The following is a 25,572-nucleotide window of genomic DNA, read 5'->3' as shown; positions in this document are numbered from 1 at the left end:
AGGAATGGCAGAGGAGGTAGCCGAAGACACCATGGAGGATGGACAAGGGGACGAAGGAGGAGAGATTTCTTTCTGTTGAGTTGTATATAGAGATAGTTAGCATGATGTCATAGCTTATGTCATGATGATGTTATGGTTTTTGTATATATATATATGTGTGTGTTCCGTCTCCTAGTTTGTAACTAATAGAGAAACTTTTCAAACCATTTCTCTCTCTCTAAATTCTCACATGGTATTAGAGCCACCGATGAGAAAATCATAAGTTGCTGCTCTGTATCCTTCTCCAGCGGTCTCCAAACCCTAAACTTCTTCTGTCTCCTCGCCGCCTTTGTCAAGAACAAACATCCACTGTCTGACCATCATTTGCTGGCACCACCACCACCATAGTGTTCGCCGTCATCAGATTGGTTGACCTCCGGAGACCCATCACCATCGCCGTTGCCACGCTTCGCCACACGCCATCACGACGTTTTCTACCCATTTGCCATGCGCTGCCCTCATCCCACTTTCCAGCCACCTACTACTTTTGCCATCACCGCCATTGCATCACTGGCCTCAGATCGGCCCAATCCCGGAGCCCTACCGTCGTTGTCGCTACCACGTGCAGCCCATCAGATCTGCTAGATCTTTCTGGTTGTTGCGCCCTCTTTCCCTTGCCGTCGTTGCATCGTCGGCCCCAAATCGGCCTAGCCCCGAAGTCTCACCACCGTTGCCGCCGCCACACGCTAACCAACAGATCTGTAAGTCGAGACGTTTTTGCCCCGATCTCTCTCCGGTGCTTCGATCATGACATCGTCACCACCATTGGACTCGTCTCCCTAAGTCCATCCCAATCTTGGTGGTTTCGTTGCCATCCACTACCCTCCATCACCGCCACCCACCGCCATCCACCGCCATCGCTTGTCGCCGTCGACCATTTTCGTCGGTGCTCCAGCAAGCCTCTGTTGTTGCTCGCTGCGCCTTCCATCCCATTTCAGATCTACTTTGTAGTCCTCGACACGTCTGACCTTAGTAACATCACCCCTACACGTGGTGAGTCTGTTTCAACATTTGCTGCCTCTCAACCCTTTACCCTTTTCAGCATAGGGACCCTTGTTATCACCTTTGACAAGTTGATAGGGTCTGCCAACTATCTCTCATGGGCAATTTCTGTCAAGTTGTGGTTCAAGGGGCAAGGACAAGCAAGCCATCTCACCACGAAGGCAGAGGATGTTGACACAGCCAACAAAGTTTGATGGGAATAGCTTGATGCTCAATTGTGTATTATTTTGTGGAATTCCATTGATCGCTCTGTTTTGCAGCGCTCTCGACCGTTTGAAACCTATTATGAGATTTGGAAGGAAACTGTTGAATGTTATACCAACGACATTGAACGTCTCTATACAGTTGTCCATACTGTCAAAAACATCCAACAGGATCACTCTATGGAATCTTATCTGGGCCCGATGCGTTCTCTCATGCAGGAGTTTGAAGCTCTTCTTCCATACTCTAATTCCAAAGTCACTCATGATTCTCAACGGGAAAAAGTATTCATGGTCCTTACTTTATCTAGTCTTAAGCCTAAGTTCAAGCTTGTCCACCATTAGATCTTGATTGGGTCCACTAACCTTACTATGAAAGATACATACAAAAGATTGCTCAATATGGCTAGCAGTTCTTCCTCTATTGGTACTTCTATAGGTACCCCTCCCGAGACTTCTGCTCTTGTGTCTCTGACTTTAGGCGGTAATCAGGGCTAGTCTGGTAGATGCTCTTGCCCTCATTACAACTATTGCAAAAAGATAGGGCATGAGGAAGATAAGTGTTGGAAGAGGTATGGTCGACTAGCTGCCCCTCCTGCATCGCAGACATCTCGAGCGGCTCATATTGCATAGAGTGCCCCTATGAGGCTTTCTTGAAATTCCAAACGTCTCAGCAATCTACTGGTCATCCCATGGCTTGTGTTACTCAAAGCCCTTCTATTAGGCATTGGGTTTTGGACTTTAACGCCACCAATCACTGGTCATCCCATGGCTTGTGTTACTCAAAGCCCTTCTATTAGGCATTGGCTTTTGGACTTTAACGCCACCAATCACATGTGTGGTAATAGGGATATTTTCTCTACCCTTACATTTTCTGAACATTTACCAACCATCACTCTTGCAGATGGCACCAAAATGTCAGTTAAAGGGATAGGGAAAACCTCACCTACCTCCTCTTTCCCTTTAAATTATATCCTTTCTCATGTAGTCTTTTTAATTTGCTTTCTGTTAGTGTTAAAATCATTTGTATTAGATTAGTTTGTGTCTCAGTTTAATTAGTTTATTGTCACGGACCTGCTGCTACTATCTTTTAATTTTTTGCTTTTAGCATAGTTAATTTTCTGCTACATTGTAATTGCTTATTTCCGTTAGTGTATTTCCATTCCAGCTAGCAAACGGTTAGGTGTTAGGCCACGTGTAAGGCCTGAGGAAAAGACAAGAGAATTTGTTAGGGAAATGGAAAAGGCAATCAGTTGTAACCGCTTAAGTGGGCGAGATTCCTACCCCACTGAGTGAGTATATTAACTCTTCCACCCTTTTGGGAGAGAATATTGAATGATTAGAACTTTTTCTCCATTACTCTCTCTCTCATAGCTCTCTTCTCTCGCATTCTCCTCCTTATCTCGCAATTCTGCTTCTCCTCCCTCCCTCTCTATCTCTGTTCACCCTTGAATCACACTGATTCAAGGTAATTCTCTTTATCCACCGTGACAAATTGGTATTAGAGCTCAATTCCGAGCCAGGATTGTCGCTAGCTCATGGCGGAAGGAACCCGCATGAAAAACATGGAGGCTCAACTGCAACAGGTCAGCTCGTCCATGACTGAAGTCTAGAGACAAGTAGACCAGCTCGAGTTGGGAAATGTTCGTAGCCACGAGGCGATCATGTTAGTCGATCAAAAGTTGGACGGAACGCTGGTTCAAATGCGCGAAGAGATGGCGCAGATGAGGGAAGAACTGGGTAACCAGCTTCAACAGTTCATGTTGATGTTCACATGTCAAAACCCAATCAGTTTGGCCCCCGACTTCCCTCCCTGAGATAGAATGGAACCTCTCTTACGTCACAATAGGGGTACATCAGGCCTGTAACTCCTGATATGGGGAATGGTCAGGACGAGGGGGAAGGAATGACGCAGGATAGGGGACGTGATGAGCAGGGACATCGCCAACAAATAGGTTTCCCCATGCCCCGAATGAAGATACCTGTTTTTGAAGGTGACAACCCTCGTTGGTGGGTGCGGAAGTGTGAAAAAATGTTTGAATGGTATGACATACCAGAGGGTCGGAGAGTTGCCTTAGCAACTGCCTACTTTGATGATGTCATGGATGTATGGTACCAAGGTTGGTTTAGTGTGAAGGGTCAGCCTACGTGGGGAGAGTTCACTGAGAAGCTGTGTGAGAGATTTGGGGAACGAAGTATGACCGACATTATTGAAGAATTTAACAAGCTCAGCCAAGTGGGTGAGCTGAAAACCTACTTGAAAAGATTCGAGGAGCTGCGATCTCTCATGAGTAATCAAGACCCGCACTTATCCGAAGCATACTTTGTGTCCAGTTTCTTGAGTGGTCTCAGCGACGATTTAAGACCAATGGTTAAGATGATCTGACCCCGGACGGTGGAACAAGCAGTGGAGAGTGCCAGGTTACAAGAGATGGTAGTGGAGGCATTGATGAAAAAACAGAGCCAACAAACTAAAGCTATGACAACAGGGCCCTCCCACCAAGGTGGGAGAGGAGTAGGCCACGAGTGGGCAGGGGGCAATACTGGAATTAGGCACAATGACTAGAGGAGACCGCCCGGCTTGTGCTTCAGGTGTGGAGACAAGTATTTTCCAGGGCATCAATGTAAGTGCCAACTTCTCCTTTTAGAGGGCAACTCAGAAACACTAGAAGACGAGGAGGGAAATAAAAGTGAAGAAGATGAGGAGTCTGGGAATGAGAATAATGGAGAGATATCATTCCATGCATTGAAAAGAGGGATAATAAGATAATCAAGGTGGAAGGGAGAGTGAAGGACAAAGGCTTGCTGGTCTTAATAGATTGTGGAAGCACCCATAACTTCCTAGATGGGGAAACTGCTAGAAAGCTGAAGTGCCCACTCTTTAATACCCAGCCCCTTAGTGTGACAGTAGCAGATGGGGGCAAGATGCTGAGCAATTTGGCTTGTTATGGGTTTAAGTGGGAGACGCAAGGAGAAGGGTTCAAAGCTGATCTTAGACTGTTGCAATTGGGAGGATGTGACATGGTGCTCGGGGTTGATTGGATGAAAGGGGTGAGCCCCATAAGTTTCGACTTCAATAGGATGAAAGTCTCATTTGATAAGGAGGAAAGAGGATGACATTAAAAGGAGGAAGAGAGATTGGGACATGCAAGTTGATAACTGGGAAGAGGTTGCATAAAGCCTTCAGGAATAACTGGAGTAAGCTGGCTCAATTATTTTCAATGGTAGCTGCGGATGAAGGATGGGAAAAGCTAGCGATGGGTGAACTAAACGTAGTTACCTACAGCTCACACGGAAGTATTGACCGGGTACACTCTCAGCACCTTATTGATGAACTGCTTATTGAATTTGGGGACCTATTTGCTGAACCCAACACCCTACCACCTTCTCGCAACCTGGACCATTCCATCAATCTTAAGCCAAATTCCGAACCCATAAACATCAGGGCCTATAGATATTCGCCAACCCAAAAATCAAAAATCGAAAAAATGGTTAGGGAAATGCTGAATCAGTCCTTCATAAGGCCTAGCCATAGCCCATTCGCCTCACCATTGCTCTTAGTTAAAAAGAAAGATGGGACTTGGCGCTTCTGTGTGGATTATCGCCAATTAAACACCATAACCATAGAAGACAAGTTCCCAATACCCCTAGTAGAAGATCTCATGGATGAACTACACAATGTAACCATTTTTTCCAAGCTAGATCTTCGATCCGGTTACCATCAGATCAAGATGAAGCCTGAAGATACCCATAAAACTGCTTTTAGGACCCATCATGGACACTTTGAGTTCTTGGTGATGCCCTTTGGGCTCACCAACGCCCTAGCCACTTTTCAGTCTCTTATGAACCAAATTTTTGAACCATATTTGAAGAAGTTTATACTAGTCTTCTTTGATGATATTCTTGTGTATAGTCCCTCCCTTGACCAGCATTTAAAGCACCTGAAAACTACTTTAGAGGTCCTTCGATCCAATCAGCTGTTCATCAAGAGGTCTAAGTGTTCTTTTAGCCAAAGCCAAGTGGAATATTTGGGTCATCTGATCTCTGGGAACGGGGTGAAAACAGACCCGAGGAAGGTCGAAACTATGCTCAATTGGCCCAAACCTACAACACTGAAGGCATTAAGAGGGTTCCTCGGGTTAACCGGCTACTACAGGAGGTTTGTAAAAGGTTATGGGGTGTTGAGTCGCCCACTAACATAACTATTGAAGAAGGGTAATTTCAAGTGGGGAAAGGAGGCCGAGGAGGCTTTCCAAAAGCTTAAGGAAGCAATGGGAATAGTCCCCACTCTAGGATTACCCGATTTCAATGAACCCTTCACATTGGAAACTGATGCATGTGGGGTAGGCATTGGTGCAGTTCTCCTATAGAAGGGTAGACCACTGGCATTTTTGATCCAGGCCCTAAGCGCAAGGCATTTGGGATTAAGTATCTACGAAAAGGAGTTCTTAGCAGTGTTGATGGCGGTGGAAAAATGGAGGCACTATCTAGAGGGAAGTAGATTTATTATTAAAACAGATCATGAGAGTCTCAAGTTTTTATTATAGCAAAGATTACACACTCAACTGCAGAAAAGAGGGATGGCTAAGCTGATGGGGCTCGATTATTCGATACAATATAGGAGGGGCAAGGAAAATGTGGTAGCTGATGCCCTATCAAGGCGCCAAGAAGAGGGAAACACCTCAGCAATTACTGTGGTGGTGCTGGAATGGTGTCAAGTGGTTATTAACAGTTATGCTGATGATTAGCAGGTGAAGAAGACGTTAGAAGAAGCGGTGGTATTTCTAAGAAGGGCTAATGGCTACACCTTAATAGAAGGGCTGTTGAGATACAAGGGGAGGATTGTGATTGGGAATGGAGGAAACCTCAAATAGAAAATATTGCAAACTCTACATGAGTCACCAGTGGGTGGACATTCTGGCATTCAAAATACCTACCTGAGGGTTAAGCAGATATTCCATTGGCCCAACTTGAGGAGTGATGTCAAGAAGTTTGTGTTAGCGTGCGATATATGCAAGAGGTGCAAGCTGGAAAATGTGGCCTACCCGGGTCTCTTACAACCTCTGCCTATACCAGACAGAGCATGGACTAGCGTGGCCTTGGACTTTGTCGAAGGAATGCCTAAGTCAAAAGGAAAAGACAGTGTTATGGTGGTGGTGGATAGGTTTACCAAATTCGCTCAGTTTATTGGGTTAGCTCACCCTTACACGGCCAAGGAAGTGGCCTGGCTGTTCATTGACAGGATTGTGTCCCAGTATGGAGTACCAGAAACCATTATCTCAGATCGTGACAAAGTGTTTACAAGTCGATTTTGGCAAGAGCTTATGGGATCAATGGGAATTCGGGCTCAATATGTCAACAGCCTACCATCCACAAACGGATGGGCAGACGGAACGAGTTAATCAGGTACTAGAAACCTACTTGAGATGTATGTGTATCATGCAGTAGCCGAAGCACTGGCATAGGTGGCTTCCCTTAGCCCAATGGTGGTATAATTCCACATACCACACAGCCTTAAAGATGTCTCTCTATGAAGCATTGTATGGGTTTAAACCCCCGTTGCTGCCAGCTATAGGAGGTCCGTTTACAGAGCTATCAGTTGATGACTACCTGCAACAGAGGAGAGAAGTGGTGCAACAACTTAAACAGGAGTTGGCCTCTGCTAGGAACATGATGAAACAATTCGCGGATAGAAAGAGAAGCGACCGAAGAGTTTGAGGTGGGTGAGCAAGTATACTTGCGGCTCAGGTACCAGCATTTGAAGTCCATCAGCCAGAAGCCCATCACTAAATTAAGCCCTAAGTACTTTGGCCCATTCGTCATAACAGACAAGATAGGCAAAGTGGCCTATAAGCTTCAGCTACCAGAAGGTACTAACATATACCGGTTTTTCATGTATCTCTCCTTAAGAGATCCACCGGGACCGAACAAGTCAATTCAGCTTTCCCCGCACTGCCAAAGGGGAAGGAGAAGGATGATCAGACGGAACCAGAGGCTATCATGGACAGAAGAGTGATTTACAACCAAGGGGTTCCCCTCATTCAAGTTTTAGTGAAATGGGGGCAAGAGGGCACTCACGACAACACCTGGGAGCATCTTCCGAGTTTACTGCAACGTTTCCCAAGAGCTGCAAGCCTCCTTAGTGTTTCTTGAGGACAAGAAACGTTTCAAGGGGGGAAAAGTTGTCACGGACCTGCTGCTGCTATCTTTTAAATTTTTGCTTTTAGCATAGTTAATTTTCTGCTACATTGTAATTGCTTATTTCCGTTAGTGTATTTCCATTCCAGCTAGCAAACGGTTAGGTGTTAGGCCACGTGTAAGGCCTGAGAAAAGACAAGAGAATCTGTTAGGGAAATGGAAAAGGCAATCGATTGTAACCGCTTGAGTGGGCGAGATTCCTACCCCACCGAGTGAGTATATTAACTCTTCCACCCTTTTGGGAGAGAATATTGAATGATTAGAACTTTTTCTCCATTACTCTCTCTCTCATAGCTCTCTTCTCTTGTATTCTCCTCCCTCCCTCTCTATCTCTGTCCGCCCTTGAATCACACTGATTCAAGGTAATTCTCTTTGTCCACCGTGACATTTATGTCAGGGGTATATTTGTTATTTCTCTTGGCTATTTGTTTGGTTAGTTATAACCCTAGTGAGCGGTTATTTAATCTCTTGTAATGTCCGCCCTTATGTTCAATAAATAAGGGGTCGGGGTTAGGTGTTAGTCTCATTGTTTTTGGTTGTACTAACTTGGGGAATTTTGAGCAAGAATGTGTTGTGTTTGAGAAAAGCTTCTGAGAGCTTTGTAATCGGGTTTTATTCTCTGTATAACCTGAGTCTTTGGGTTGTGAGAGAAAAGAGAGTTTTGGGCAATACATGCAATCGTTTAAGAGGTTCTTGATAGTGGAGAAAAGGCGCCAAACAGCCTGGATGTAGGTTTCCTTAATGGAAACTGAACTAGGATAAATCGTGAGTCTTTTGTGTGTGTGATTGTGCTGTTAATTTTGGTTTTTCTTATTCTATTTCTGTATCATTCCGTGTGTGAGTATTCTGGGAGATCTTGAGGGTAGAATAATTGAGTAAGGCAAAAGATTAGGTCAACAAGTAGTCAGCTTACTACAGAATTAGACTGTTTAGTCACCTTTACCTCTACTTCTATTTGTGTGCAGGATCGGGGTACGGGGCAGACGATTGATGTTGGGCGTGAGTCACGGGGCCACTATCATCTTATTGTGCCTAGTTCGCCAGTAGCTTGCACTAGTGCGGCTTCCCTAGATCTCCTCTACTCTCATCTCAGTCATCCTAGCCTCTCCAAACTAAAGAAGTTAGTTCCTAGTTTGTTGTCATTATCCACTTTTAATTGAGTCATGTCAACGTGGTAAACACGCTCGTAGGTTCTTTTCTTAGTCGCATCCATAATAAGGCTGAGGCTCCATTTTCCCTTGTGCACTCTGATGTATGGGGGCCCAATCAAGTAAACGCTACTCTAGGTTTTTCATTTTTTGTTACTTTTATTGATGACTTTTCTCGTTGCACTTGGTTGTTTCTCATGAAAAGTCGGTCTAAATTGTTTTATGTCTTTCAAACATTTACTACTGAAATAAAAACACAATTTGGAGTTTCTATACGTGCTTTCTATAGTGGTAATGCCTTGAGTATTTTTCCTCTCAATTTACTACTTTCATGACTGCTGATGGCATCTTACATCAATCTTCCTGTCCTTACACACCTAAACAAAATAGTGTTGTTGAGTGTAAAAATCGACATCTCATTGAAATTGCACGAATACTACTTGTACATGCCAATCTTCCCACCAAATTCTGGGGTGATGCTATTCTTGTTGTCTGTTATCTAATCAATCGTATGCCATATTCCATGTTACAGAACCAAATTCCTCATTCTTTTTTGTTCCCTACACAACCACTTTATCCTGTTCCTCTTCATATATTTGGATGTATCTATTTTGTGCATTCTTTTTCACCTGAATAGGATAAACTTGTTTACAAATCTCTCAAGTGTATCTTCCTCGGCTACTCCCGGTTGCAAAAAGGCTATAAGTGTTATTCTATTGAGTTGAACCGCTATCTTATATCTGTTGATGTCACCTTCTTTGAACAGTAGTTTTTCTTCTCGGTTGTTCAACCCGATTCACAGAGTGTTGACCAGGTATTGTCTATTCCTTTTTCTTCTCTTTTGTTGCCCTCTTTGGATCCGTATGTCTCCTCCTCTATGGACCCCCCATTACTATCTTTAGGTCCACACTTCACAGATCCTCCACTTCTTACATATCATCGTCGTCCTCAGCCCATTGCTAGCACCAGCAGTTCTCCAGAACAAGACTCTCTTGACTCACTTTCTCCTTTAGTGGTTCCCCTTACCACAGATCCTGAGCCAGCTAGCCTTACTATTGCTCTCCACAAAGGTACATGGTCCACTCATAATCCATACTCTCTTTATAATTTTTTGTGCTATGATTGTTTGTCACCTGCTTATAATACCTTTACTTCGAGTCTTTCCTCTGTTTCTATTCCTAAAATCACATTTAAAGCTTTGTCGTATCTAGGTTGGCACTAGGCTATGCTCGATAAGATTGAAGCTTTACACTCAAATGGTACTTAGGATTTGGTGCCTCTACGACTAGGAAAGACTCCCGTTGGTTGCCAGTGGGTGTTCACCCCAAAAGTGAGCCCCGATGGACATGTGGATTGTCTGAAGGCTCGCTTGGTTGCCAAAGGTTTTACACAGATCTATGGGCTGGATTACAATGATACCTTATCTTCTGTTGCTAAAATGGCATTTGTTCACCTATTTCTCTCTGTAGTTGCTATGCATCATTGGCTACTCTATCAGTTGGATATTAAAAATGTCTTTCTCCATGGTGATCTACACGAGGAGGTTTATATGGAGCGACCACCTGATTTTGTTGCTTAGGGGGAGTCTAATGTAGTCTGCAAACTCAAGAGGTCTCTTTATGGTCTAAAACAATTTCCACGAGTGTGGTTTGGCAGCACTGTGGTTCAAGCCTTTGGTCTCACCCGGAGTGAAGCTGATTATTCGATTTTCTATCGACAATCCTCTTCTTTATGAATCTAACTTGTTTATGTGGACGACATTGTTATCATAGAGAGTGATCAGACTGGCATACAGAAGTTGAAGGAATATCTACATCAGCACTTTCAGACTAAAGACCTAGGCAGACTCCGGTATTTCTTGGGTATTAAGGTTGCACAATCAAGAGATAGTATCCCAATTTCTCAGAGGAAGTATGCCCTTAACATCTTAAAAGAGACTAGCATGGTGAACTGCAAACCAACTAACACTCCAATAGACCCGAATATCAAACTCTTGTCGGGATAGGGGGAGCCCTTTTTAGATCCTAAAAAGTATCAAGACTGGTAGGCAAGTTGAACTATCTCACCGTCACTCACCCTAACATTGCTTTTGTTGTGAGTGTAGTTAATCAGTTTCTCAGTTCTCTATGTGATTTTCATTGGGATGCTGTTATCCGGATTATGAGATACATCAAAAGAACACCACGTAAAGGGTTACTCTATGAGGATAAGGGACACACAGATATTTGTTGTTATGTAGATGCGGATTAGGCAGGATCCCCTTCTGATTGTAAGTCAACCTCTGGGTATTGTGTTCTTATGGGAGGAAATCTAGTTTCTTGGAAAAGTTAGAAACAAAATGTAGTAGCTAGATCAAGTGCAGAGGCATAGTATCGGACTATGACTAATGCAACTTGTGAGCTCATCTAGCTTAAGCAACTCCTGCAGGAACTTAAGTTTTGTGAAGTGTCTCCTATGAAGTTTGTTTGTGATAATCAGACTGTCTTGCACATTACTTCCAATCCAATGTTCCATGAATGAACCAAGCATATTGAAATCTACTGTCACTTTATTAGAGAAAAGTTGGTTAAATGTGTTATTGTTACAGAGTTTGTTAACTCCAATGATTAACTTGTAGATGTCTTCACCAAGTCTCTAAAGGGTCATCGAGTAGAATATATTTGTAATAAGTTAAGTGCATATGATATCTATGCTCCAACTTGAGGGGGAGTGTTGAGTTGTATATAGAGATAGTTAGTATGATGTCATGGTTTATTTCACGAGTTAGCATGATGTCATGGCTTATGTCATTGTTTTTGTATATATATGCATTCCATCTCTTAGTTTGTAATTAATAGAGAAACTCTTCAAACTATCTCTCTCTCTCTCTCTAAATTCTCACACTTTCCATGTGTTGAAGGGAGGCTCAACTGGAAAAATCATTAATGTGAAAGGGCAGGTAGGGAAAAGAAGACTAACACTGCTAATAAATAGTGGCAGCACCCATAGTTTCTTGAACAAGGCCACTTCTACAGGTTTAAAATATGAGTTGACTGAAACAAACCCCCTTTTAGTGATTGTGGCAAATGGGAACATGATGTACAACCACTACAAGTGCATTGACTTCAAGTGGCAGATGCAAGGTGTGGAGTTTATAGCCGATTTGATATTTGAGCATGTTGAAGTTGGGAGGATGTGATATCGTTTTGAGAGTAGATTGGATGAGGACTGTAAGTCCGTTAACTTTTGACTTCAACAAATTGGAGGTGACAGTAGAGATTGAAGGAAAGAAGTTGACCTTGGTGGGCAGCCTAGAACAAGGTGAGTGCAAAATGATCTTTGGGAAAAAGCTACAGAAGTTAATGCAGAAGAAATGAGGGCATATCTTTCAATTGTATTTGTAAGAATAGCAGCAACTAGGTTTTGAAACTATAGTCAAAGACACCTTGCCCATTTGGATTATCCTCTATTTATAACCTCATAATTTACAGCTTAAGAATCTTAAACAAAATGAAAGAATACATAAGGAAAGTATATACAAGAATCATCCTAATTATAGCTCATATACATTCACGGTTCTTTATATTTGATTGCTTTGTTGTCTTTCTTGATTGACTCCATAGAATCTGCCATTTACAGTCTTGCACCATAAAGGTCAACCTTTCCATAATAACCATACGGTTATAGCTATAACAGCTGTCTTGCCAGCTCTTTTTTACTTGAGATTCCAATAGTATTCCATACAAGCAGTGGAATGGGAGGAAGAGGGAGTGGAAAAGGAAGGGCAACAGGTGATCTCCGGCCTAGCCATCATCCAACTCCTTACTAAGGTAAAAACTTATGATGACTTTCACTTACTATTGATTGAATTGAAGGACTTATTTGCTAGACCAAATTCCCTACCACCTCAAAGGCCTTTTGACCACTCTATACACCTTAAACCTAACACCGAACCTGTGAATATTCGATCCTACTGCTATGCGCCTATATAGAAAACATAAATAGAAAAATAAGTCAAGGAGATGCTAGCTACCTCCATTATCCAACCTAGCTAAAGTCCTTATGCATCACCAGTGCTCCTTGTTAAAAAGAAGGATGGCACATGGTGATCCTGTGTGAACTATAGACAACTCAATTTCAACGCCATTAAAAATAAATTTCCCATACCTATTGTTGAGGACTTACTCGATGAACTATCGGTGCTACAATTTTTTCCAAATTGGACCTAAGAGCCAAATATCACCAAATCTAAATGAAGCCATCAGATATACCAAAAACAACCTTCCGAACACACCAAGGGTTATATGAGTTCACTATTATATCCTTCAGGCTCACTAACGCCCTAGCTACTTTCCAAGCCTTGATGAACTAAATTTTCAATCCTTATCTACTGAAATTTATACTTGTTTTCTTTGATGATACTAATATACAACCCCAACCTTGAACAACACTTATCCCACCTAAGAACAACCTTTGAAGTCCTTAGATCTAATCAATTGTATGTCAAGTTGTCAAAATGTAATTTTACCAAAGGGGAAGTAGAATATTTGGGCCATGTCATTTTAGGAAAGGGAGTAAGCACCTATCCTTAAAAAATAGAAGCTATGGTGAGTTGGACCAGACCTGCAACAGTCAAGGAGCTAAGGAGATTCTTGGGGTTGATCGAGTATTATAGAAAGTTTATTCAGCATTATGGGGTGATAAGTAGACCTCTTATCGAGCTACTCAAGAAGGACAATTTTCGTTGGAACCCCAAAGTTGAGGCCGCCTTCGAGACCCTTAAGAAGGCTATGACTCAAGCCTCGGCTTTGGTACTACCTGACTTTTCTAAGCCCTTCGTTGTGGAAACAGATGCATGTGGCAGTAGAGTAGGGGTTGTACTTATACAGGAAGGAAGACCTTTGGCCTATATCAGCCAAGCTTTGGCTCCCAAGCACTTAGGGTTGAGTGTTTATGACAAGGAACTGATTGTTGTTTTGGTAGTTGTGGATAGATGGAGACACTACCTAGAAGGGAACCCTTTGTGATTAAGACAGATCATGAAAGCCTCCAATTCCTACTTCAACAAAGACTTCACACCCATCTACAAAGGAAAGTCTTATCAAAGTTATTGGGGCTAGATTACCCAATTCAATATTGGAAAGGAAAAAAGAATTTGGTGGCAGATGCCCTCTCACGAAGAGAAGAAAAGGGGGATTACCAAGCCATCATTGTTGTGGTACCTGATTGGGTCAAAGATGTTGGAAGCTATGAGCAGATAGATTGGTTGAGGAGATTATTAACTCAGTTGGATGTCTAACCCAATGATTCGCAGGGTTATACCCTTTCCAATGGGGTGATCAGATTCAAAGGGAGGCTAGTAGTGGGGAATGATGAACTACTAAAGAGGAAAATTATGCAAGCACTGCATTGTTCACCTTTGGGAGGCCACTCAAGAGTGAGAGCTACTTATTACAGGGTACATCAATTGTTTTTCTAGCCTAGATTGAAGAGAGATGTGGTGAAGTATGTGTTATCATGTAAGACTTGCCAACGTTGTAAGCGTGAACAGGTAGCCTTCCCTGGGTTACTACAATCGTTGGCTACACCGGATTAGGCATGGGAAGGATTCTCAATGAATTTTATAAAGGGATTACCAAAGTCGAAAGGGAAAGATGTAATTCTGGTGGTTGTGGACGGGCTGACCAAATTTGCCCATTTCCTCAGCCTAACTCACCCTTTTCGGCTCAAGAAGTGGTTCGGTTGTTTCTAGATTTTGTCGTTAAGATTCATGGAGTCCCTAAGTCCATTGTGTCAAATAGGGATAAAATTTTCACAAGCACTTTCTAGCAGGAGCTATTCAAGAGTTTGGAAATAGGGTTGCACATGTCGACAGCCTACCACCTGGAAATCGATGGCCAAACTGAGAGGGTGAATCAATGCCTTGAGGCATATTTGAGGTGCATATGTTTTACTAAGTGGAGTTGGAACAAGTGATTGTCTCTAGCACAATGGTGGTACAACTTTAGCTACCATAGTGCTATTAAAAGGACACTCTTTGAAGCAACATTCGGCTACAACCCTCCCTTGTTACCAGCCATTCCTATTTCTCCGACCACTATGGCAGCAGTTGAGCTCTACTTACAACAGAGATAGAAGGTACTGACAATCCTAAAGAGGGAACTTGTTGCAGCCTGAAATTGAATGATACAAACTACCAACAGGAGGAGGAGGAGTGGCATATCCTTTATAGTGGGGGACAGAGTGTTTCTTAAGGTCAACTTCCTACAGCCTACTTTTTCAACCACCCCAGTCTTGAAGCTCAACGCAAAATACTTTGGGCCGTATACCATAGTAGCTAAAGTTGGAGAGGTGGCTTACAGGTTGCAGTTGCCTGCGGGAGTGAAAATACATCTAGTGTTCCATGTCTCATTGATAAGAAAATCAGTGGGACCTAATGCTTCTACCAGTCCGGATCCGCCCCCTATGGAAGAAGATCTTGAAGGCGTGATGGAGCCCCAGGCCATTGTGGACAGGAGGATAATTTACCAGGGCACAACACCAATCACCCAAGTATTGGTGCAATGGACACACCTACACCTTGATTATACCACTTGGGAATACTTGCCAGATTTGTTGAAGTAGTTCCCAAGAGCAACTACCCTACTTTAAATTCTTGAGGATAAGAATTTTCTCATCGGGAGGGGAATTGTTACGACCCAGGGGTAGACTAGACATTTGGGGGTGAATTCTTGTAACCAATTATAACAACAGGAGGTTAAATGGTTGTAGGCGGTTGTAGACAGGTAGTTGAATAGTTGGAACGGTTACAACTCCTTCAGCTGACAGTTAGCTATCAAACTGAAAGGAGTAGCATTTAAGAAGGTTATTGTAGAGAGTTGGAGTTAGTTTTGGGGGCCAATAACAGAACTCTTCTCACTCTCGAATCTCTCTCTCTAATTTTCTCTCTCGTTCCCTTTCTCTCTCTCTCTATTTGTTCCTTCCTTAACTTCTATTCTTTTCTTGAAATTTTACCTAAATTTCCAGATTGCCCAACTCTCAACTCAATGTTGTGACACTTCTATAATAGAAAAGTATTGATCCAATTAATTCCAACTCAAATACAACTATAAAATGTACCGTGACCTGAAATAACTAACCAATTAAGCTGATCCTCTTCATACCACCAAATTAGCATATTAACTTACCTCCTTCTTGTTCCTGTACCACAACATAGAACATACCACGTTCCTGGTAACTACTGTTTAATACAAATGAAAATTCTCAAAAAGTAATCTCTGTTGACTTAAAAGCATTGCAGACTTTGTACAAATTTCAAAGAAGCACTAAAATGTTAGGAAAGGGAGGGGAGGGGGTCCTCATATGAGAACTAAGGTTTTCAACTTTTAGAATCCATCTATAGCCTTGTCAAAACTTCATATTAATTTCTATGGGCTTTTGACTTTACCAAGTTGCAACTTGTTTGTAACCTATTGAAGAATGTGTGATGGACGTGACTTGATAATGTAGATTGATTCATTAATAGATTATAATTTTAAAACACTTTAGAAATCTTGAAATTATCGCATAACATGGGTTATTAAAAAGATGATGGAAAATTAACAAACAATGCCAGTACCTAAACATAATAAGACTAAGAAGGCAAGCACTTCATATTTTTCACTTTGCTGCCTTGTAATGAAGGAATGCCCTAAATTTATTTATTCTTTTATTTTAATTTTTTCAAATTTTTATGTGTATCTTTGATGCAATATATATATATATTTTTTGTCATTGTTTCACATGTGATATGGTCATGTGTTATAATATTTTCTTTCTTTCCATTCTTGGAAGGATTTTTGTTATCTGCTAATTTAACTAATGTGCAGGTTGGGTACATAGTGACATCATGTTTGCTCAATGAGAATCATGATTTTCTGAGATTAGCAATTAATGCAGTCCGCAATGATATTGTTGGAAGGAATGAAACTTTTCAATGCCTAGCATTAACTCTGGTATGTTTTACAAGTTGCCTTCATTCTCTTGTTTCAATAATTATTTATTTATTTTTTTTATTATGCTGCCCTAGCAAGCACATATACTCTGTGTAGACAATGACATCCATATCAGATAATAACATAGACATACAAGAAACACCAGTGACACCTTTTGGACGTGTATACAAAGTAGGGACACACCTAGGATCCTTGTGTCCAAATTGAGAAAATGTCAGGATCTCAAAATTTTGGAACTCTTTAAGTGGGTTAAATTTGTAAAATTAGATAATTTTATAAGAAAACAAGAGAAAGAGGACCAGAGAAGTCATCATTGAACCCCTAACAGAACTGTTATTTTGAACTCTTCTGATGTTATTCTTATAGTAACTAAGAATCGTTCATTTTTTTTAGAAAAGAAATACTTATTTCCCAAAATACCTTTTTTTAGATAATCTATATATGCTTATCAAGAAATCAAAGAAATTAGCCAATTCAGAATTAAATGAATAAGATAAAGAGGTGCTTGAGTTTACTTACTTTATATTGGGAAACTAGAGGAAATGTGTTATACTTGGTAAGTGCATTCAATTGTTGAACTGAAGTTGGTATTCCAATTTTCCCCATTTTCAAACTTTGAGTAGATTGTATTCTGGTTTTCCAATTTCCCAAATTTGAACTGAAGTTGGAAAACTACTCAAAGTTCTTTTTCCAAATTTTCCTCACTAATTTTGGCCAAAGGAAAATGCGGTTTTCCACATTTTTCCCACTTTGACCAACATCAATATTAATTATATTTATATTGATATCAATATAAATAGTAAAAATGTGAATTTTAAAATTTATTGAAAATAATAATATAATATATAAATCTTAACGATATCAATAAATAGTGAATTTGATTAATGGTAAATAATTTATTATACTACAATATTATAATTTTAAAATCAATTAATGACCAATAATATTATAATATTAACAGCATCAAGATGTTAGTACTGTAAATAGCAAAAATACTAATAGATGGTAAATTTTGATAAAATAGTGGAAAACATCCTGAAGATATTTTAACTGTCATTCTAAATATGGGCAACTAGAAAACTGAGTTTTCTGTTTTTCTATTTGGAAAATTTATTCATTTAAAGACATTTTCCAATTTTCAGTTTCTAAGAAAAGATTTTCCAGAAAGCAAGCGTTGTTTTTTACAACTGAACAGTCCCATAGAAACTCATATTTTCTATTTAGAAACACTCCTTTTTTTTGTGAAGAGAATATTGCAGAACACCTAAAGATGTTTTCTAACAGTAAGTATAAACTTGAAATGGGTAAAGGGAAATTTTTTTTCTATTTGGAAAATTCTCATTTGAACGTGTTTTCTAGTTTTTTGCTTTCCATAGAACAATTTTCCAAAAAACAACTTGTTTTTTACAGTTGAACAAGCCCTAAGATTTCTGCACCATAGAAGAGATTCCAATTTATGATCTGCTGCATGTCCTAACTATTCATACTCTCTGCTGCAGTCCAACCAGAGACGTGATGAGGGTGGGTAAAGCAATGGATTTTTGTGAATAGTCCCTTAATATTGGTCCCAAATAGTGGGATTAAGGCTTGATATGTTTGAGAGTATTCCCTTAATCTTTGAAATCAGTTTGAGCTGGTGCTTCTAAGCTCCATTGAGTAAAGAAACTCACCCAATTAACTTGGTCAGCCTTAAATCCATTTCCTGGAAATATCTTCTGTTGGTGGTTGTTTTATTATAACTGGGACTAATAGCTGGGGTTAAATTTTTATCCCGAGTCTTTTTCAGGATGTGTAAAAGGTGAGATTCATTAATTTATACAAGTTAACTGCAAATTTTCCCTCCTATTGGTATACATTGTCTATATAGACTACGAGACTGCATGTTTTGTATGCAATAACCTTTAGATCCTTGGGAATCATGCACTCCTCTGTTTTCTGTAAATATGTGTACAGGTTGGAAATATTGGTGGGAGAGATTTTGCAGAATCATTAGCACCAGATGTTCAGAAGTTACTTGTAAGAGGAAAACATCTCTGAAATACAATTGACAATAATGGAATATGAATTATGGTAACTTCATTCTTTCTTTTCCTTTCCAGATTTCAAGTAGTTGCAGACCCCTTGTCAGAAAGAAGGCAGCCTTATGTCTCCTTCGCCTGTACAGGAAAAATCCTGATGTAGTCAATATAGATGGCTGGTAAGCACGAATGTAGGCTCTTTGAGCAAGAAGCTTGTTGGTTAACTATGTATTTTCATTGTCATCTTTCTTCCATATTCCAGGTCAGATCGGATGGCACAGCTGTTAGATGAACGTGACCTTGGTGTTTTGACATCTTCTATGAGCCTTCTTGTTGCTTTAGTGGCAAATAACCATGAAGCCTATTGGAGTTGTCTTCCAAAGTGTGTGAAAATATTGGAAAGGCTTGCTAGGAATCAGGATGTTCCACAAGAATACACATATTATGGTATCCCATCTCCCTGGCTTCAGGTTTGGATCTCCTTTTCCTGAAACCTTGTTATTTTACATACATTGGCAAAAAATTAATCCATGTCAAGATGGAACCCTTTTTTTGAGTAGGACAAATTAAACATGAGCCTGATTTTAAATATCTACTAGAAGGGATTTAGGGCTTCAAATAAGTAGTGCAACTGAGATGTTTTTTTGAGGAGATTTGGGATTTATAGTTTCTAAGGGTAAATGATTTGCAACTTATTTTGTGGAGAAATTCTAGGGTTGGGTGTTATAAGCATCTTTACATTGAATCCTACAGGCCCCTGCCACCCTCAAAAGGAAAGATAGAAATGAAAAAACACAAAGAAGCAGCCCACATAGGATGGTCAAATTCAGCAAGTCTCCCCATGTACTTTTTTAAAGGATTACATGTTACGATCAATGTTTTAATTTAAGTACAAGATTCTAAGGCATGATTAATTGTAATTCCCAGAGGTAGAGAAAGAGAAAGCAAGAAAATTCACATTACCTTTAGTAATCAAATGAGATGGATGAATCCTTTAATGTGCCTAATGGAAGTCTGCCAAAAAAAAAAAGGAAAAGATTGCTCATGAACCTCCCCCTTCCCCCAACCCACCCACCCACCCACACCCACACAAAGAAAAAAGAAAAAGTGTCTTTCTCAATTCAAATATAAGCACACATACAAATTCTAGAGATGCTTGGTAAGCATAAAACAACAGTGTGCAATCACTTCCAATGGACATGTGAACATAGATTTGGAGCTGGGTGATCTAGTTTTAACAGCTCAATCTGCAAGTATGCTGCTAGGCATACTTATCTATGTTTGACAGATTTTTATGATTTGAGGTTATTCAAGTAATTCTAGGCCCTACAGGACATGCACCTTAGTGTGTGCCTGAGGATCATAACATTGATGAGTTTTTATTTTTGGTTGTATTGTAAGTAGTATATTTGCAGTCTTTTTTCTTAATAAGAATCTTTGTCCTAGTGAATTTCTGTGTAGGAAATCAAGCTGGTTTAATGAGTATTTAGTATTTAGTCATTCTATTCAATGGAAGTTAGTGAGAAGTTGAGAATCTTAATGTGCTTTTCCTCAATCCTTTGATGATAAATCCTGAGGAACTGAATAAATCCTAGATTCTTCTCCTAGTCCTCTACATAAAGTAGCCAAATTGCTGTCCCATAAACCATTCATATGCATTGTACTAAATCCTTGTCTATCTGTTGGATCTAAACCCTAACCCGTTCTAGATATTTATTTCTTGATTTTGACATTTAGAACACGTAAGTAGTTTCTTTCCGGGGATTTCAGTACTTGTTTCTTACAAATCTAGGAGCACATACAAACCAAAATCATAGCATTGGTATCTACAAAATTTTGAAGCTAACTTTATTTTTTCTCTAGAACCCAAAATCTACTCAAAAATGAATTGTAGAAGGGCAAATTTCCATCCTTTCCATAGTTATTGTACTTCCCGGAAAATGCACCCAATGGAAAAGAATAAAAACAAATCTATGTTCACATGTCCATTGGAAGTGATATATAGAGCGTTTCCATTCTCTTAGAAACTTTCTTTTGTTTGGTATTTTTGAAAAATCTGCTGTAAACTTTCTGCTGCTTCTCTATCTCTCTCTCTCTCTCTCTCTCTCTCTCAACTTTTCAAACTATGGGGGAGGGAGAGAATGCAGGAATTTTGCTTTATCAAAGAAGGGATCAGCATCATTGGATTGCAGAATGAGAAACCTGACAAGTGCATTTCCATTGTTTTGGGTGTGTTATACTTATACTTTTTTATGAGTCAAAGAGGAACTGCAATGTTGCTTACCAAGACAATAAAGGAAGAAAAAATAGGATCGAGATGCTTGGCTCGTAAACCGAATTATTATGAAGGAAATTATGAACAATAGTCTTAGCATGGTTGTTAGCCCCCAAAAAGAAACAGAAAAGCGTTATCAAGGGAACCCTTCCAAAGTGTTGATGTTTTTCTCATACTATTCTCCCAAGTGTTCAGGTGAACCAATCCATCAATTCTGAAATCTTGTCACCAAGTAACTGTTTTGAATATAGGTGAAGAAAAAATTGCAGAAATTTGATGTCCTGGCTGATTTCATGGTGTTGAAATTCCTGATCAAGTCGTCTCAGAAAAATATCAGTTCAGATTTCTTGGATTAATCATCCAAAAAAAGATGGAGAAATTAACAAGGATATTACTAATAGAATTAAGATAGGGTGGTTAAAATGGAAAATTTTGTGTGACATTTTATGCGTAAGTAAGATTTTGTTAAAACTTATACGAAAAATTTATAAGATGAATATAAACCAGCTTTGTTTTATGACGTGTAAAGAGTAAATAATATAAAAGATGAAGTTCCCTTTATCTACCAGCTTAAGCTTTTAGATTAGATAATGGTTAACAATTCAACATAGTATTAGAGCAAACAAAAGTCCTAAGTTCAAACCTCACTACTAACCTAATATTTGAATTGTTGCACTTGTTTGGACTAGTCATGCAGTGAAGCCTAACCATAGGTGAGGGAGGGTTTTAAAAGTAAAAATAATAATATAAAAGATAAAGTTAACCCTCTATCTAATAGCTTAAATTTTTAGGTAAGATGATGGTCAACAATTCAACATGGATTGTTTAGCAAAAGAGCACTAATATGTACAAAATATAAGCATAATGGAAATGAGGATGTTGATGGATGTGTAACTAAACAAGAAATATAGAACTGGAAATCAGGTTATCTGTAATAAGGTCAGAGTGGCTCCTATCAAAGGCAATATGTGTGAGGTACAATTAAGATGGTTGGTCATGTGTGAAAATGACCAATAGAAGCTCTTGTGAGGTTAGAAGATGGAATGGAATAAGTGTTTAGCAAAAGAGGTAGAGGAGGAAGACCAAGAAAAACTTAGAGGGAAGTTTTTACGTTTGATATGAGTTATAAGGGTGTCATGACCAGCTATTTATTTTCTATTTTTTATTTTCTGTAGATTGTATTAGTTTGCAGAAAAGTAGTCATTGCCTTTATTTTCATATTAGTGTCAGTTATAGAGTAATTAAGGAGCAATTACCTGTAGTGGAGAAGTGGTAACTACTCTGTAAACATTGTGGTTAGCTTATATATAAAGTTGTACACCTCTTGGTAGAGATTATGGATGAATGATAATTAAAGATTTCTCTTTCCCTCTGCAATTCTCCCTTACTCTCTCTCTCTTGGTTTCTCTCTCTATGCCCCTCCCTATTTGTTGTCTATTTCTCCTTCATATCTCTCAGTTTTCCCCCTTATTCTGTCTGATCCTCTCCCATTTCTCTCTATTTCTCCTATTCTTGCAATTCTATCTTCAAGGAAATCATAAGCTAGGGCTAGGGTCTTGACAAATTAGTATCAGAGCAGGCCAGTTCTTGGCTGGATTTAGGCATTCATGACTAGACTTTTGAAGCCGAGCAAGACAAGCTGAATTCTGGAAGAAGATCAGAGGCAGTTACTGATTTTTGGAAGTGGTTCAGAGGCAATTACCAAGTTACTGGAAGCAGTCACGGTCGCTATTAAAGTGAAGTTAAAAGAATTAGATTGAGGAAATGGCAAAAGGGACCTGCACGAACACTGACACCAACACTGCCACTCGAGAAGCTATGTGGTCACTGGAGAAAGAAGTGGCTAACATCAACCAAAAGCTGGACGAGATTTTGATTCAATTTTCAAAGAAGTTTCGAGTTAGTATTCCAGTTTAATTATTTTCTAAGGAATACTATGATTCCTTAAAAGGAAAAGTTTCGGAAGGAGATGCACAAGATAACTATCTCGGAAGTTCTAATCATGAAATGATTGATTCAGAAAATCAATCATCAGGATTGAAAGATGTTAACATATGAGTTCTTGAGATTGAGGAAGAAGGTTCTAAGAATATTGCTTATTTGCCTTTGGCTCCCGAGAAGGCTGAGGAGTCCATAGCTTTGGTTCAAGCAGGCATCAAACAGGTTAAAGATAATTCCAGCAGGAGAATATCTTACTACTTTTTTTGTTTTTTATCTTGACCAATATGACAGTCTTGCTGTCATTCCAAGTGGTGTAAACCAGTTTTTGGTGCTGGTTTTGGTAGAGAAGGTTGTTGTCAGAATACTTACGGCTAAAACCAACTAGTGTGATTACTATATGAAGGTCAAGGATTCTACACCCCACAATCTAGGAAGGATGAGTCAGATAATGAATGCAGGGATAGGACGAAGAAGTGAGGCTAGATGTTGAGAGATTTTTTGGGGACAATAATTCTTTTAAGGGGGAGGGAATGTCACAACCAGCATGTTATTTTCTACTTTTTATTTTCTATAGATTGTATTAGTTTGCAGAAGAGTAGGTATTGCCTTTATTTTCAGATTAGTGTCAGTTATGGAGTAATTAAGTAGTAGGTACCTGTAGTGGAGAACTGGTAACTACTCTGTAAAAATTGTGGATAGCTTATATATAAAGCTATACACCTCTTGGCCGAGATTATGGATGGATGATAATTAAAGATTTCTCTTCCCCTCTACAATTCTCCCTTACTCTCTCTTTAGGTTCTCTCTTTCTCTCGATTCTCTCTCTGTTCCTCCCTATTTGTTGTCTATTTCTCCTTCTTATCTCTCTGTTTTCCCCCTTATTCTGTCTGATCCTCCCCCATTTCTCCTTATTTCTCCTGTTCTTGCTATTCTATCTTCAAGGAAATCACAAGTTAGGGCTAGGGTCCTGACAAAGGGCTTTATAGAAGATATGGCCATAGATAGGGATGATTGGCAACCTAGAATTCATATAGCCGTCGCACCTAGTGGGATTAAGACTTAATATGTTATTGTATTTATTCATGTAATTATTTATTCAATTTTTGATAACTACTGCTCATTGTTAAAATATGTGCCAAGGGTATCTGCATCATGAGATGAACAAAAAGGACTATACCATCTATATGACCTGATGTTGGAATTTCACTCAATTTGTGTTGTTAAGTAGTTGCTTTATGAAATCTGAGATGTATTCATTAATATATGGTTAAGCAAATTTACATTGTAGTCTTATTAGTAAATGATCAATGCAGGTTAAGACAATGAGGGCTCTTCAATATTTTCCAACAATAGAAGATCCAAACACTAGAAGATCATTGTTTGAGGTTTGTTTTATCCAAGGGAATCATTTGTTGTTATTACTGTTCAAATCTCTAAAGACATCTCTTTTGCTGATTCTAGGTTTTACAGCGGATACTAATGGGAACTGATGTTGTGAAAAATGTGAACAAAAACAATGCATCGCATGCTGTTCTCTTTGAAGCCCTCGCCCTTGTAAGTTATATGCCATTTCTTCTTCATAAATGTTAAACTGATGTGTCTTTTACAGGTTGTTGTGCATTATGACCAACAGCAATGTAATTCCATGATTTTGAACGTAGATATCTGAGTACTGGGTTGTAAATCCACATGCTTAATTGCACAAAAAAATGTAGGATTGCTTCAGCTGCTCTTTTCCTTTAACAAGATCTATTTACTAATTAAAACAGTTGTAGTGAGAAGGCTAAGTTAATGTGTACTTGTAGGGTTGTCTAGCAAAAGTGTCACAATTAAACATTTTGTCTATATGGCACGTTGAAAGATTGAACTACTGTTTTAGAAAGAGTCTCTCATTTAAGGGTGTGCATTTGATGAATTTGAAGGAAAGGAACTAATAAGATTGTTGAACCTGTTACGAAAGTTTTTGAATTCTTTGGAGAACTTGAATGTTTGAAGAGAGCAATGAGATCTGTCAAAACTTTTGTCAAATTCATTAAATTATTTGGAGAATTTCTTGGTTTGCAGGTGATCAACTGGTATGTTTCGGATTCTTGTGTCACTACCAATCAATTTGCTCTTCCTTTTATCTTTGAATTTTGATGTGTTTGTTTTCTTTTCAAATGAAGCAAATAAGTCCAGATTCATAACTTATTTATTAGATATGAAAGGACTTTATATATTACAATTAACTTTTAAAGAAAAATACCATAAATGAAATCACCATTCAACTATATATAGCAACTTTGTTTACAATTTTTATGCCAATAAAAGTATCTATATATTAAAATTTTATAAAACTTAAAGAATAAAAAGCTCCACAATAGTCAGGTAAATGACTAGTTTGATTATAATGTTATTAAGTCACAAATGGCTTCTAATTGTTGATTTGGTATGAAAACTCTGGAGCTAGATTATGGAATTCTGTATCACAAAGTTACTATGTCTATGTGTGTGTGCATGTTGAGGCGAATGTTACTGGTGTTAGTTGTATTCTCCAAATTCTGTGGACTGCCTTTATTTTTTTCTTTTTTTTGCCTTGATAAGGGTTCTTGAGGGGTCCTTGCCTTTGTCTTAATCAATTTATCACAGGTCATGCATCTTGATGCTGAAAAAGAAATGATGTCCCAGTGTGTTGCTTTGCTTGGAAAATTTATTGCTGTTCGTGAGCCAAATATTCGGTATCTTGGCTTGGTAAGTTATTCCCTCACAAAAGTTCTAGTTGTTATTTCCATTTCTTAT

At 39.3% G+C, this 25,572-nt stretch overlaps 1 protein-coding gene across 1 annotated transcript in view; it reads left to right on the top strand.

Annotated features, from left to right (window-relative positions):
• LOC127799766 (AP-2 complex subunit alpha-1-like) overlaps positions 1–25,572 on the top strand; it is a 56,545-nt gene that overhangs the window by 10,858 nt on the left and 20,115 nt on the right. The window contains exons 3-9 of the mRNA XM_052333994.1: positions 16,435–16,560; positions 18,514–18,576; positions 18,660–18,757; positions 18,841–19,048; positions 24,108–24,179; positions 24,256–24,348; positions 25,423–25,524. Coding sequence (XP_052189954.1) covers positions 16,435–16,560; positions 18,514–18,576; positions 18,660–18,757; positions 18,841–19,048; positions 24,108–24,179; positions 24,256–24,348; positions 25,423–25,524 — 762 coding nt within the window. The remainder of the gene's footprint in view (positions 1–16,434; positions 16,561–18,513; positions 18,577–18,659; positions 18,758–18,840; positions 19,049–24,107; positions 24,180–24,255; positions 24,349–25,422; positions 25,525–25,572) is intronic.

This window comes from Diospyros lotus, chromosome 1, assembly GCF_014633365.1.
Source record: "Diospyros lotus cultivar Yz01 chromosome 1, ASM1463336v1, whole genome shotgun sequence".
Taxonomy (NCBI): Eukaryota; Viridiplantae; Streptophyta; class Magnoliopsida; order Ericales; family Ebenaceae; genus Diospyros; species Diospyros lotus.
The sequence above is the reverse complement of the archived record's forward strand: the minus strand, read 5'-3'. Positions and strand labels throughout refer to the sequence as shown.